Source organism: Nanorana parkeri, unplaced genomic scaffold (assembly GCF_000935625.1).
Source record: "Nanorana parkeri isolate BGI_ZX_2015 unplaced genomic scaffold, ASM93562v1 scaffold54, whole genome shotgun sequence".
Lineage (NCBI taxonomy): Eukaryota > Metazoa > Chordata > Amphibia > Anura > Dicroglossidae > Nanorana > Nanorana parkeri.
This window is the reverse complement of record NW_017306322.1, coordinates 2,629,696-2,644,260: the sequence shown is the minus strand read 5'-3', so window position 1 is coordinate 2,644,260 and position 14,565 is coordinate 2,629,696. Positions and strand designations below refer to the sequence as shown.

At 40.8% G+C, this 14,565-nt stretch overlaps 1 protein-coding gene across 5 annotated transcripts in view; it reads right to left on the bottom strand.

Annotated features, from left to right (window-relative positions):
- The window catches only part of LOC108804146 (exocyst complex component 1), a 43,386-nt gene that overhangs the window by 22,002 nt on the left and 6,819 nt on the right, over window positions 1-14,565 (bottom strand). For 3 of the 5 annotated variants that reach the window (XM_018575915.1, XM_018575928.1, XM_018575934.1), the window contains exons 4-9: window positions 14,121-14,280; window positions 12,448-12,635; window positions 10,825-11,052; window positions 10,267-10,399; window positions 8,796-8,905; window positions 2,538-2,678 (exon numbers count right to left, since the gene is read on the bottom strand). In XM_018575915.1, the coding sequence (XP_018431417.1) occupies window positions 2,538-2,678; window positions 8,796-8,905; window positions 10,267-10,399; window positions 10,825-11,052; window positions 12,448-12,635; window positions 14,121-14,280 (960 nt within the window). Of the gene's footprint in view, window positions 1-2,537; window positions 2,679-8,795; window positions 8,906-10,266; window positions 10,400-10,824; window positions 11,053-12,447; window positions 12,636-13,327; window positions 13,349-14,120; window positions 14,281-14,565 lie in introns of all 5 variants that reach the window. The other 2 variants (XM_018575909.1, XM_018575921.1) reach the window with 1 other exon arrangement.

Sequence of the window (14,565 nt, the reverse complement as noted above, 5' to 3'; positions counted from 1 at the left end):
ATCAGCTGAAATGCGAGCCATGGGTGGACCTGTTAGCACCGCTCAGCTCCATAATGTTCAGGTATCCAGACTGCTGTGGGAAGATTGCTCCATACACGCTGTTTAACGTGGATGGGGAAATCAATGTATTTTTATCGTTCAGCCCCTCCCCCGGGCTGAAATCTAGCCCTATATGGTTAGCATTAGAGTGTGTGCAGCGTTTTTTCTGTTACATTAATATGGAAAGCAACAAAATTGGAGATGAAAATCATTGCAAGGATTTCAGGGAACTACTGCTCATCTTCTTTATATATGATGAAACAATAGTCAACAAGCACCCTTTAAGAAAGGCCAATCAGTAATTAGGTTTAATGATACATTTTGCTTTCAGCAATAAACTGCATGTAATCAATAATGGCTCATATTGAGAAAGATTCCCTGGTAAAAGCAGACAAAGTGAGGGGAAGTAGATTATTGATTAGATAATATGAAATCTGGCATGGATACATGCTCCACCACATCTCAATGATCACACTTCCTGATTTTAAATGTGCTGTAAAAGTTAGATTGACTCATCAAGTGGCTCCCAAGTCTTCCATGCCAATGAATGAAAGTCTCTAGGACTATGGATGGAATGGGATTGTTATTATGATCTCCTAATCTTCAGTCTATTCACAAAGGGGACAATTCACCAATAGGCATTTGTAATAATCCGAATCTTCACTCCTGAACTGTGTTAGGGCTTGGTCATACCAGGCACATTGGGCTGTGCTGAGCAGTCTTCCCAATGCAAAGACAAGACAATTTGCCTTGTTATCAATCAGCACAGTTCCCATCACTACGCTGCAGTGGTCTGTGCAAAAAAAAAAAAAAAAAAAAGGTACAGCATGCAGTATTTATTTATTTTTTTCAGTACGGCGTGGTGCAATACAATCCAACACATTAAATCATGCTGTGGACGATAGATCCACTTTGTGATATTTCAATAAAGTGCTAACAACAAAAAAAAAGACGCATTACGATGCGCTGTTTCCAGGACATAGGTGCTGCAGCCTTCACACTGAACACCAGCAACTACGTTCTAACACCTTAGACCTTGTTCACATGGGCATCAAGGGGGTGGTAAAAACAGGCAGGTGATCTGCTGTTTTACTGCCCCCCTGGTCCCTGATGAAATGTTAGCACTAAGACAGAACAGTGCTGTATACATTGTCCAGCAAAAAATATACAGCATGTCATGTTTGGCTTGTCAAATGCGACCATTGCAATGAAAGGGACCGAGCCACAACCATGTGGTTGCACCCCGGTATTGCAATAGAAAATCCCCATTGGGATTAAAAATGGGGCAGCATCACCCCCTGAACACCGGACAGTCGCTGCTTCAATGCCCTCTGAAAAACGATCAACAGCCGATTGCCTTTTAGAGGGCAGTGGAGGCTGCTGCCCATTGGAACTCAAGCTTAGAAATGACTTGGTATTTGATTATCTACTTGTGTTCTTTCCTTGTCAGAGCAAAAATGTCACAGTGAGTGTATGCCAGCAGTTTGCTGTTGATGCATGAATGGAAAGGGTTCATTTTACACTTCACTACCTAAAAATGTTTGTGGAGAGGTAACCCTGGTACCCCTTTCTAAAACCTATATACTACAAGTGATGCAACCCCACATTACCAAAAGAAAAACGTCTTTTTTGTTGAAACACTTTGATAAAGAATCTGTACATCTGTGCAGTCTGCATCAAGAGCTGCGCATCTGCCCCTGTACAGATATAAACACTAGAGTGTGCGTAAAGATCCGTGCAATCTGTCATTGATTTAAAGAAGAACTCCAATTAAAATTTTGATGAACCCCACACCGCAAGGGTTAACTGCTCATTTTGGACTAGAGAGGAAAATAAAATAAAAAAAGTCATACTCGCTCTATCCTCAGAGATGGCTGGCTTTTAGACGAGTCCCTAGAGCCATTCTCCCCCCTCCAATGCAGCCTTCTAAGGTCCCGAGTCATCACGTTCTATGCACAATGTGTATACCATCACTGGAATGTAGGAGGAGACAGGTTGGAGGGAGCACTGTCACAGCCGCTGGCTTGGAGGATTGGGTGAGTATAACTTTGCTTTTTTCCTCTCTAGACCAATACAAGCAGGTAACTCTTGCAGTGCAGGGGCAGCCACACTGCAAGGGTTGATAAAAAATTTACCCGGAGTTCTTCTTTAACAAACAAATTTGCACCCATTTGATTTTGTAAACCTTAATTCAAAATGCTGCTTCCTCGTGACCATGGCAATACAAGTTGTCTCTGGAAATGCCATTTCCTGCCCAAGTGATTGGCTCACAGCTTTTGCAAGCAGTTATTATGTACTTATTACACAGACTGATCATGTGGTTATAGCAATCAGGTAGTAGAAAGTATCTGGGATCCATTAGTACATTTTAACAGAACAGCAGCAGGTAAAAAAAAGTAGTTGCCAAAATTCTTGAAATATATAACTGACCTAGAGGGGATTTTTTTCGCTTATCTCATCAGAAGTACAATGACATTGTTAAAAAGTAAAACACAAACCTTCATAAGTCCTTCGTATCTATTATATTCGGTGGTTTTCAGCCACTCCATCAGCTTGGCATATCGCAGCAGATCTCGATGGAAAGGATGGTGGTTTGGAAGGGTCAATTCAACTGAAAGTGTTGAAGTCTGATCGTGGCCCTATGTAAAGAACACAAAGAAAACAAACATTTCTTACAAAAATCTGTATGACCCCTGCACCTGCTTTAAAGCGGAACTCCAAGCAAACAGCTAGATAAACATATTAAATGTACGTATGGGGGCAGGTTTACCTGACAAAGGGTTTGTATTTATTTGCATCCTGTACACAGTTCTGCCACACTACACAGTCATGTCTGGCAGGCCAGGAGACTTGACCGTTCTCTGTTGTGGTTCAGTAAGAGTTACAGGTCTCTTTTTCAACCCTGGCCTGTGATTGGGCAGTGAAAGGACAAACAGTAGACTGATGAGCTTGTCCCTCTGTTAAAGTGCAAGTAAACTGCCTTGAATATTTTTTGCATTTGTCCTAATACTTACACATTAGGGTACACTTACCTTAAAAGCCCTTCTTCAGCACTGTCACTTAGTTCTTCAGTCCTCAGTGCTGTGTCTGCTGCTGCCATCTCTGCCACTGACACTTTCGGGTTCTTAGAAGTTCTTTCTGGCCATTGGGTGGCCACTGATGATGTAACTCCTGCGCACATGCACCCAGCCATGGAGGATGTAACTCTAAGATGTCGTGAATGGGCTAAGTGTGTACACTTCATGGCACTTGCACCATACAGCGTACATAAAAAATAAAACCAAAATTGCTGGGGAAGAGCAGAAGAATTTTTTGGGGCAGAAGACACTTTTCATGAATGTTCTGCCAAAAATCCTGAACTCCCAGACATTTTTTTCACCTTTATTTCCACTTTATTCAGGTCTCTCCTCACGTCAGCTTTTTGCACTGCAGCATAGGTGATTGGCTCCTTATGCAGCATCTCCCTCCACTAGTCTGAGCCCTGCTGTACAGGAACTGCAAGAGGCTGATACCAAGTCAAAATCAGGTACACATACTGCTGGCATTCAAAAACACATTTAAAGTGTACCTATACCTAAAATTACATAGTTACATAGTATTTGAGGTTGAATAAAGACATTAGTCCATCAAGTCCAACCTATTAGGATCTCATTCTAGGAGTACCCGTACCCCTGTATATTACGGTCCCTTAAGAAATCGTCCAAAAGTTTCTTGAACAATTCCACATTCTTATCTGAAATCACTGTCTGTGGCAGTGAGTTCTAGACCCTAACTGATCTTACTGTGAAGAACCCCCTTCGCACCCTGTGCTGGAATTTTTTTTCCACCAATTTTAGGTGGTGGTCTCTAGTTTTTGTAACGGAGTTAATTTTAAACAGTTTATCGCTAATGTTGCTACCACCATTGAACATTTTGTACATGGAAATCATATCCCCTCTTAATCTCCTCACCTCCAATGTGAACATGTTTAAATTTAGTAGCCTTGTCTCGTAGCTCTGGTCCTCTATGTTGGATAGAGTGTGGAAGGATTGGAACTACTTTCAGGTTTTACTGCAGTCAGAGATATTTCTTCACTTCCTGTCTGTTAAAAAGGACAGGAAGTAAGGAAAAATCTCTGTAACAGCAACACAGACAGAAGTAAAAAGGGTTAAAGTTGAACTCTGGGCACAACAGCCTTCATTTAAATATATTCCTGAATAGCCACAAAGAATATAAATCTATGTTGTGTTTACCAAATACTTTTGCAAATCAAGAAATTACTTTGCAAAGGTAGCAGTGACATCATCAATGTGCGGCACATGGACTGTGCAGAGAGCAGCACTATTGGAGGGATTCAGCAGACCCCACCCACTGCAGATTGTCTGCAGAAAACTACAGGAGGGGGCGGATACAAGACCAGAGCAGCAGTGACCGGTCTTTATTACAGGAAGCTCCTGAACAGAGGCAACATTTCACATTGGATTACAGCACAGATCTGGAAGAAATACACAAAGCTCACCAAGATTCAAGAAAGAATACACATGGCTCTGGTATTTAGACACAATTTGTTTAGCCTGGATTTTTGCTTAAGTAGGAGAATGCTAGAATCCCTGTCGGCTTTGTATAGTTGTCCGCTTCCCTGTTGCAGATATTTATTAATTTCCTGTTTGGTAAACGTTGTCCCCAGTCTCCCTGTTGCAGATATTTCTTCACTTCCTGTTTTAAACGTTGTCCCTAGATCAGAAAGCTTTAAAACCTAACACAGATTTTAACCTTTCCCCATTCTTTCCAATGGAAACTTTCGTGTTCAGGAATGACTGCAAGTGTAAACCCTGGTACTGGCTCTTCCTTGTGTATACCTGTGTACAGCGTACTGTGTTAATACGATCCTATGGACACAAATATGCAACAGCTGGGGTTCCTGGGCGCCCCAAATACCGGCATATTTTCTGCTGCAAGCCCATACACCTGTATTTGTGTCCACAGATATAAGCCATGTTCCAGGTCATGGTAGCTAGTAGTAGTTACTCACATTGAACTGGACTTGTTCTGTAATGTTGAAGACACTCTACAGCTTAACCAAGCCACTTCCTCAGTTCTGATGAGTGTCAGGGACATACCCTGGCATTTATATCCACACAGGTAGCGCAGAAACCCTAATCCAATCACCAGGGAAGGTGGCTGTTGATTGTAAGGACAGGATAGGAGGTGTGAAAGGTGCAGAACCCCCATGTTCTAGTTCTAGAATTCATCATTTGTCAGAAAGTCTTGTATAGGTGGTAAACCTTCAATTTCCATAGTTGAAGGTGTGAATTGTTGTAAAAACATCAGGGTAGAGCTGTTAAAACTTAATTCCTAAACTAAACCCAACACTAATTAAATGATCTATGGTCAAAATAATTCAACGTTCTATGGTCAAAGCAAAAATATATATGTAATGTAATATTTCTATACTGAATTTCCATTCTATCCCTCTCCTAATAACCATATTAATCTAGAAGGATGTAAACATACTTATTGAAGATACCCATAGGATGTACTTCCTCAGTGCACTGACACCATTTCACTCAGCCCTGTGAATATGCACTTCTTTGCGTCACCACTCTAACTAAGCCTGGCGTCTGAACAACAACTCAGCGTCTGAAAAATGTTACATTATCATTGTTGCTGGAAGAAATGCATGATGTGATATGTAGTCGGAATAAATGTCAGTCAAAGTACTGAAGCTGAATACTGAAAAATGGCCTGGCCAGAAAGGGGGTATAAACACCCCGGTCAGCAAGTGGTTCAAAATAGATGATTGGTCAGGCTTGAAAATGGTTGACCACTGCCAAAGGGTTCTGTTAGAAAGAACATTTTCCCAACTACAATCCAAAATTCAGATCAAGCCTCAATAAGAAAAAGCCAATATGAATTTGATGCTGGTGTGGCCAGCCTAGTAAGAATAAGGCCTTTTAGACAAAGAAATTAGTTGGTCTAATGCCGTTACTGTGACATAAAAAAAAGGTTTATCTGGTACAGCCTTTCAATAACTACCACCACATGCTGCAAATCATGAATGGCAATATAACCTCCTACACTCCCCTATAGAGACATTTCCAAGAAAAGGAAAAATCAGCAGACTCGGTTATTCTGTATTCATCACCACAAAAACATTGCCAGCTACACAACAAGCGTTTGCAGTTCCAGGCTATATATCACATTCAATAGGTTAGTTCAGCAACCAAATTAGACTTTAGTAGCGGGCACACCAAACCGACAATAACTGACAATATGTTATATGACTGACACAGACAGTCTTTGGATCTCCAATTCCTGGGAAAACATTGACCACTTACTTTTTATAAATGAGACAAAAGTTAAATGTAATGAAAAAACAACAAAAATCAATTCGAGAATTCTTGACTCGATATAGATCCAAGATGCTAAAATCAGGAATGTCCTTTCAGTTTTACTTTTAATGTCTTGGTAATATCTTTCACCCAGGGGCAGCAAAGCTTGCACAGATGTGTCTAGGAAGTAGTGGGAGCCGGATCCTATTTTCATTGTGTGTGTTTATGTGCTGTGCAAAGTACTGACATTTTCAGCAGGCGTGGGAGAGGCTTTAATGGGCTTGCAGATTAGGTGCTGCTAGAACCAGCATGCACACTAGGCTACACTGTTAAAGTGCCATTTAGAAGATCCAAGCTCATTTACCTGTTAGAGAAGCTAGGTGCAAAGAATGAATCCTGGAAATATTAAGCTGGTAGTTTGTATTACCCCAGGTTAACCACTTCGGGACCATAGGATGTACATGCAAGTCCTGATCTTAAAAGAGAACTATGGTGTAACCTTTTTACACATATACGAACGTCCTCCCATGACCCAAAGCTCAGTATATAGCGGGCTATTGCTGGAAATGGCTCCTGCCCATACTGTCGAGATCCACCCAGCTGGCTTATTGACAGCGAGTTCTGCCTGTCTAGACGCAGAGCCAGCTGTGCCCGCCCTGTCCTTCGTCCGTTCCTCCAGTCAGCACTGGAGGATCGGAGATGGGGGGGTATGAATCTGCCTTATGAGGACAAAGACAGCAATAAAAACATGTCAGATGCCCTTATTCCTCTCCACTCTATCCAAAGCAAGCAGAAAAAAAAAAGTTTTAGTTTCAGTTGGACTTTAAGTTTAAATGCAAAGAAAAAACATCATCCCATATGAATGGAGTGTACCTTTAAGCTGCAAAAATATAACTTCCCAACTTGTAGGCTTTTTATAAAGGAGTTCCAAATTAAATTTGAAGATACAGTAAGGTGGAGAACCTAAGGCTGTGTAAACCCTCGGAATCTTTAAATCAGAACTCCAGGAATACACTAAATACACCGTTGAACCAAATATGCTTACTATTAAAGAATGCATCATTCTATGCAGCCATTCTTGAGTTTTACAAACATCTGTTATAGGGGAGAGCCAGGCAGGTGACACAAACATTTCTAGTTCATCGATTGAGAATCCTAAGTCAATGAATCAGCACCATCATCTTTGTTCATGTCTGCATAGTGTGCGTTGGATGTCCTAATCACAAGACTGGCTGAACAGAATTTCAAATCTGGCATAACACATTTCAACTGTGTTCCAGAAACATCTAAACCAGGGGAAGGCAAACTCCAGGCCTCCTTGCTGTGGTACAACTACAACTACAAATGCCACGTGGCATTGCAAGACTCTGACAGCCGCAGACATGACTCCCAGAGGCAGAGGCATGCTATGGATTTGTAGTTTCACCACAGCTGGAGGGCCGGAGACATTTTCATCCGATTACACAATAACTGCAGGCTGTTCCACACATATATTTGTTAGTACTGAAAATCTACAAAGAACGGGCAGAACAAAACATCAACCATACAAAGATTATGCAAACACTGCCTTCATAACCACGCAGAGTACTCACTGCCATTGAGAGATAGTAGGACCTGCTATATAAGTGAGGGAACATCTGAGTAAACTAGTGGAAGATAAAATGTAGAAAAAAGAAATTTTGGCATAGAAAGAAAGGAAGACATCATGTAAATAAGCAGGCAGGAAGAATAAATATTAATGATGTTATAACCTAATAAAGTTAAGTGAACCAGAGGGAATCTCAAATCCTGGGAGCTCTGTAATAACTATGCAGATCCATGCTGTGCCTCCTCAAGCCCCTCAGCCACTACAGTTATTCGACCATTCGAATGGGTTAAATATCTTCTGCCCTCCACTGCAGGCAATAGTTCCTCCTGCCAGCTTGTTCATCCTGTAGTGATGTATCGGTGTGCGGGAAGAAACACTGCCCGCAGCGGGAGGAGAGGTGATCACAAACCTGGATGTGTGGAATACATCCAGAGACCTTGGAGAAGTAAAGTAAATTGCTGGTCTGCTGAGCTGCATTACCAAACAGGGATCATGAAAGAGTTACTGTTAACTGTACTGCTGAGGATTACAAACAGAGGCTGTATCTGATGTGGTTCATATGTCACAGGAAACCGGTCATAAAGGAAACTTAGAGGCTACCATTGCTGAACCTTCCTTCTTTGTGAGCTTTGTTTTATCATATGTGTTATATAAACACAAAGGTATTTCTATTTCTTACTGTGAAATACCTGGACTTCATAAAGGGTTTATCTGGGGTGCTCAGATCTTCCAGTGCATTTGTTTCACATCGCTACATTCTTGTGAAAACCTGTTTATATTGTACTTTACTACACAAATCATGTGTACATGGTTTGCTATTACAAATAATACAATGTAGAAATGGATAACACAAGTACCTGTTGAACAAATACATTGTTTAGGTGGCTGGCTAGTCGGCGAGCAAACTGCTCTCTGAGGTCAGTAAAGAGCTGTTGTTGCTGTTTTACAGCTTGAAGCATGGAGTGTCCTAAACAAGAACAAGAGGTTAGTAAGTCACAAAACAGATCACTGAAAGCACAGACAGGCTGAACAAAGGATAAATACAAAGTATTCCGGCCCTGGCAAAGACTTGTTGAGCTGTTTACTATATAGACCAATTAATTTCCTTCACAGAGATAAGCAGCTTCTAAAACCGACAGGGACATCTTCCAATACATGAGGTTTAAACCTAGACAAAAGGGCCTTTTCCTCATAAAGTATATCTTTAATAAAAGATAAAATCATAACCAAAAGGTACTTTTTATGGTTTTATTCTTTACTTCAAACGATATGATATACTTCAAACGAATAAAAAAAAAAGACATACTTCAAAAAGGAAGTTTCTGAAGTTTTCCTAGACCTCCCCTCCTTGCTTAGGAAGGTGCTTCGAAAAAGCAGCGAGATCAATGCAAATGCAATGCCTTCCTTTAAAAGGTCTATGGTCACTAAGGCAAATCCAGAAGGTCGGCCTAATAGCCCAGCGTTAGTATTTGCAAATGAATGCCGGCAACAGCAGCCCCCTCCATTAGGAATTGTTTACCTAATTAGGTCCTCTTCAACTTGTGCATGCAGAACATACTCATTCCTATGCGGAGTGGCGTTCTTCACAAGAACACTGGAGGTCTCCATGAGTACGGCTCCCCAAAGTAATGAATGGATGGAAGATAATGCTTCCAGAAAAAAGGCTGTGTGGCTCTGGCAGAGCTGCACAGTGGATCATTGGAACAGGGACAGAGTATTGGACCAGATGGTCTGCACTCAGTAGGATGGGAGCATGCCATAAAGTGACACTAAACTAAACTCAGGAGTTCAATTTTAAAAATGCATTCAAGTACTTTTAACAAAAATATCTTATCTGTGTCTTTTTAAAGGACAAATTGTACCAAGGGTACAGTTGTCCTTTAATAGTCAAAATGTCCAATGGCGATAAAGTGGTCAATTGCAGTGACACTAACTGCTCTCAGCCCCACGCCAGCAACTGTCATGGCCAAAATTTCCTCTCACAACTAGAAAAACAGTCTATCGCCTAACAAACAATGCCAAACATCAAACAGACTAATTCATAGAAAGGTATAAAACCCCCCGGTTACACACATACCAATTTATCCTCATAAAGGCGAGTCCCGTTCAATTGTAGGATGCAACACTACATTTATTACACCTTGGCTTTTAGAAACATTACCCAATTAATAAACCATAAAAACACACTGTAAAATGCATCTTTGTTCCAAAAGAGTTTACTTTGTGGTCGTGGCTTGTGGTGAGGGCATAATAAGACCAAAGAGCTGATTCCAGAGATAATGAAGTACCACACACTCTCATATTAGAAATATTGTGTAAAGTGGATACCTGGTTGGAGAGATACATTCATACACTGTAGAAGTGCCTCCGCTGCATTAGTACAAGCCTCAATACCACGGGAGGAAGATAGATCAGCTTCTTGAAGGGCTTTAATGTGACCTCTTGATAGGTCCATGTGGTGCTAGAAGACAATCCAATACAGCTGGTTAGAAATATGCGGCACAATGTTATTTATTGCTCAAATTACATCAAATAGGTGAAACTCCAAAACACTTTTTTTCCTTATACTTGAGGAAACACAAGCTTCTTATCAAAAGAAAACATAATGGACGGATTTGATGGTCCATATAGACAGCCGGCCAAAATTATAAACCAAGTGAGAATGCATTGGTTTAAAACACAAACACATAAAAGTCACAATATATCCCCTTAAAAAAGGGGGAATGCTAGTGATTGCTTGCTGAACAGAATGCTCTTCAAAGCAGTGGTTCCAAGCTAATATCTGGATTTGCCATGAACTGGACATTACAGGTCACAAATAAGGGTGCCGTATAGGCCCATGACAATTCGTACAGCTGAAAGAACTTTTTAGAACATCGTACTTACAACAAGAAACTCAATCTCGCCCAGCAGAGTTTCACTGTTGGTTTTGCTGAGCTCAATGAGGTGGTTACTTTCAGAGATCTGATCCATCTGCTCTTTAACACTCTGCAGCATCTCTTCATAGCTGCTCAGTTTCCCTTCTATCTGGTCCACCTCTTTGAGGGCTTCATCCAGCAGCTGCATAAGAATGTTAACTTGTTTCTCTGAAGCCATGATGGACTGGATATTTGCCTGGAAAAAAGGGAAATGTCCTCAGCAAAATAACATACGATTACAAGACTAAACAGGGTAGATACATATGGTCATTGACACTATGGGGGTGATTTACTAACCTAAACACACGCACGCACCAGGTGCGTGTGATTTTTACACAGCAAAGCGTATTTATCAACCAAAAAGTCTCTATAAGCATATTTCCACTAATGCCATATATGGAAAAATCATGCACATGATGCATATATAATGCTGCTTCACAGTTTAGACAAAAATGGTTAGCTCATGCATTTACATTCCTGCATTCATCAACGCAAGCAACACAATGTAGAGCTAATTTACACAACATCACCTTGCAATTCAGGGCAGGGCTTTGCACAACAAACCTGCTGGGTGTGTACACACTACAAAGGTGTTTAGATTCCACCAATAGATCATGCTGGGAGGGAACACACTACAGAGGTGTATACATGTTCGTGGTGTGTTTATAAGGTTAGTAAGTCAACCCCTATTTGTCTATACCAGTCAACTCGCATGCCTTCTCATCTTCTTTGGTGGCTGTGACCTTCAATGCGCAAACTGTGCATAACGTTTCGTTCCCCTACTCCCAAATAACATATCTTTTTTTTAGATTATCATCAGTACCATCTCGGACTGTCCTCCTCAAAGCCAACTGTGAGACACCAGTGCCAGCAAGGCGCTACTGTAATTCATCTGTACTTAGGAATCTACCTGTTAGTCTGTATTGAAAATGAATAAAAAACCTCAAATAAATTGGCTGCTGGACATGCTGCTACGGAGTCTCAGTGCATCCAGTCACATGACAAAATGCTTAGGCATCCTAGACATGTGATCTCTTATAATAGGAAGAGTTTTAAGCTGGGCATACATGGATCAAATTTTTGTCCACTTCCTGCTGAATAGACCTAAATATGATCCGTGGGTGGCGATGCCGTCATCACCGGATTTGACAAAAGCCAATTTCTCAATTAACTTTTGTCTATAGGTTGAACTCGATGGACACGTGTCTTTTTTCAACTATGTAACTATGTTCAACCTTTATGGTGCCTAGGAGCTAGGAGCTCTGAGAAATCCTACTCAAGTTTAAAATTTGCAAAGTCAAAGTTTGGCACAGTAATAGCCCTTCCCATCTCATCCCACAATGCAATGCATGTGCATCTCAACTGGTCACCCCAATACCCAGATTGCATTGGGAAACCCAAAAACTAAATGGTTCCTGCTAGAAAAAAAAAAGATGACCTCCTGAGGAAAACCCACGCAAAACACAAGGACATTCAAAGTCCGTACAGACAGTTTCCTTGGATAAATCAAAGCTCTTGCTTTCATCAATGTTAATGAGGGAAACACTCTAAATCTTTCTTCCAGAACCACTTTAAAATACAGAGACCTTACCCCATCCAGGACCTGTAGCTCCCTGGAAAGTTTCTCAGCAAAGGCCTCAGCATTGGAAATCGCATATTCACAGCCCTCCATCATGAACTCGATATCCTGTTTCTCCCTGGCATTCAGCTCTTGGTATTCGGCTACTGCTTCTTCCTCTCCCCCGGCCACATTCTGGTTCTCTCCACTAGGAACAGACTCTTCAAGATGATGAAGACAATAGATGAAAGAACATGCTGTTAATGTGCATGGCAAAAGGAAACCAATAATAGTTACTAGGCAGGGGCCCTGCAGCAAGGGGCACACACACAAGGTCAGGTTTATAGATTTAGAAGGTAAGAATGAGAAATGAGAGGTTAGAGAAACAAAAGATAATGGCACCTAAAAATGGGAGAATGTGAAAATTGGTGCAAAACCATAAGCTGGTGACATGAATACGTGTTTGTGTTGATTTTGGCAATTATAGTCGGGCCAACTGGAAAGAGAAAATGACTTAAAAGCAGCGAGTTAAGTCGCTCTTCCATAATGGACAAAGAGTAATGATTTTTCAAGCAATTATTTTCTTGCTATTTTTCCACAACTATAAACAATCTGAAAAGATTAGAAACTAAAAGTAGTGGAGAGCGTAATTGAAAAATATTTTCCATAGTGCTAGAATGAATAGTTTACACTATCTAATGCACGCTGAGTCAGCATCCATCCTATATAGAAAATAATTAGCACACGTCCCTGCCGTTGGTTGAGATTCCTCTCCATAAAGCAGTATTTCCATCCTGAACACACACCGTGACACCATGCTTTGTGAATGATGGTCTTGGACAGGAGATACAAAATTGCAACAAAGATGAACAGTCAGCGAATAAGGGAAAGAGAAGTAAATAAGGACACCCACCTTCTGAAACTTTAGGAAGCTCTGAAGTGTAAAAGATTTGGGGAAAAAGAGCAGAGGACAGTAAGCAAAAGAGTATTAAAGCCAGACAGGCAAAGGCTGAATGCATACGGCTGCGGCATATACCACCAAACATTAGCAGTACAGAATCTAACAGATATCTATTGTTATGCTGTAACATATATAAAGTAGAACAACCTCTATTGCCATAAACAATCCATGCAAAGAGTTAACTAACGTACTTTTACATAATGTTTTGAAAATCCACTCTTCTACACTTCCCAATCTTCTGCCCCCCCTTGCCAACCTTCCTAAATTATTTAAATCTCTTAAACATCTGACTGTAAAAAAAAAACCATAAGGAAAAAATGTGCACGCACGATATTTTTTTTAGGGTGAATGTAATGTAATACAGAATTATGGCCACTAGATGGAGCTGGGGAGCATAGAAAATAAATACTCTATTTCCGACGCTCCTCAGCGCCATCTAGTGGCCATAATGTAATATTACATTAGGCATGAAAAGAAACTATACCAATAATGTTCGATTTTATTTTGCCTCTATTCGCACAGAACAAGCATTCACACAGATTTACAGGGCGAATGGTTCTGCAAATTGTTTATAAATCGACCCCTAGGTAATATGACTTGCCTCCTGAACTGCAAACAAGCTGTTAAACTACTGTAACTCTAAATTTCCTCAGTTTATCATTTTCAATAAAATATCTCATTTTGTTTTCAGGTCAGGGTTGTTTTAGCTCATTGGTGATGAAACATGACCACATTAAGGACCTACCTTCCAAAAGCTGTGCGCTAACATTGGCAAAGTCGATTTTTTTCCTCAGGTATCTCTGGTTCAGTTTCCAGATGCAGGAAATGAAAGTATTCTTTTCAGCTGGGCTGCTGGCGACCCACTTGTAGATTTTATCAAAATGCAAATCAAAGTCAGGGTTTTCCTAGAAAGAAAAATGATGATTCACATTGCCTCAGTATAATAGAGGTGTCCATCAATAGGTAGAGCAATATAGAACAAGGGGGTCTATTTAAAAATGTTAACACACATGAGTTGCAGCAACAATCTGCATTATCCCCTCCCCCTGATCCCCCCCCCCTTTTTTTTTGCTTATGCCTACTGTAGTATGCCGCCCACTGTAAGGGCGAACTGTTGTCTTTTACCACTCCTATTCCTGACTGTTAATTGTATGCTGTATGCTTTAAAACCCAATAAAACAAATTGAAGA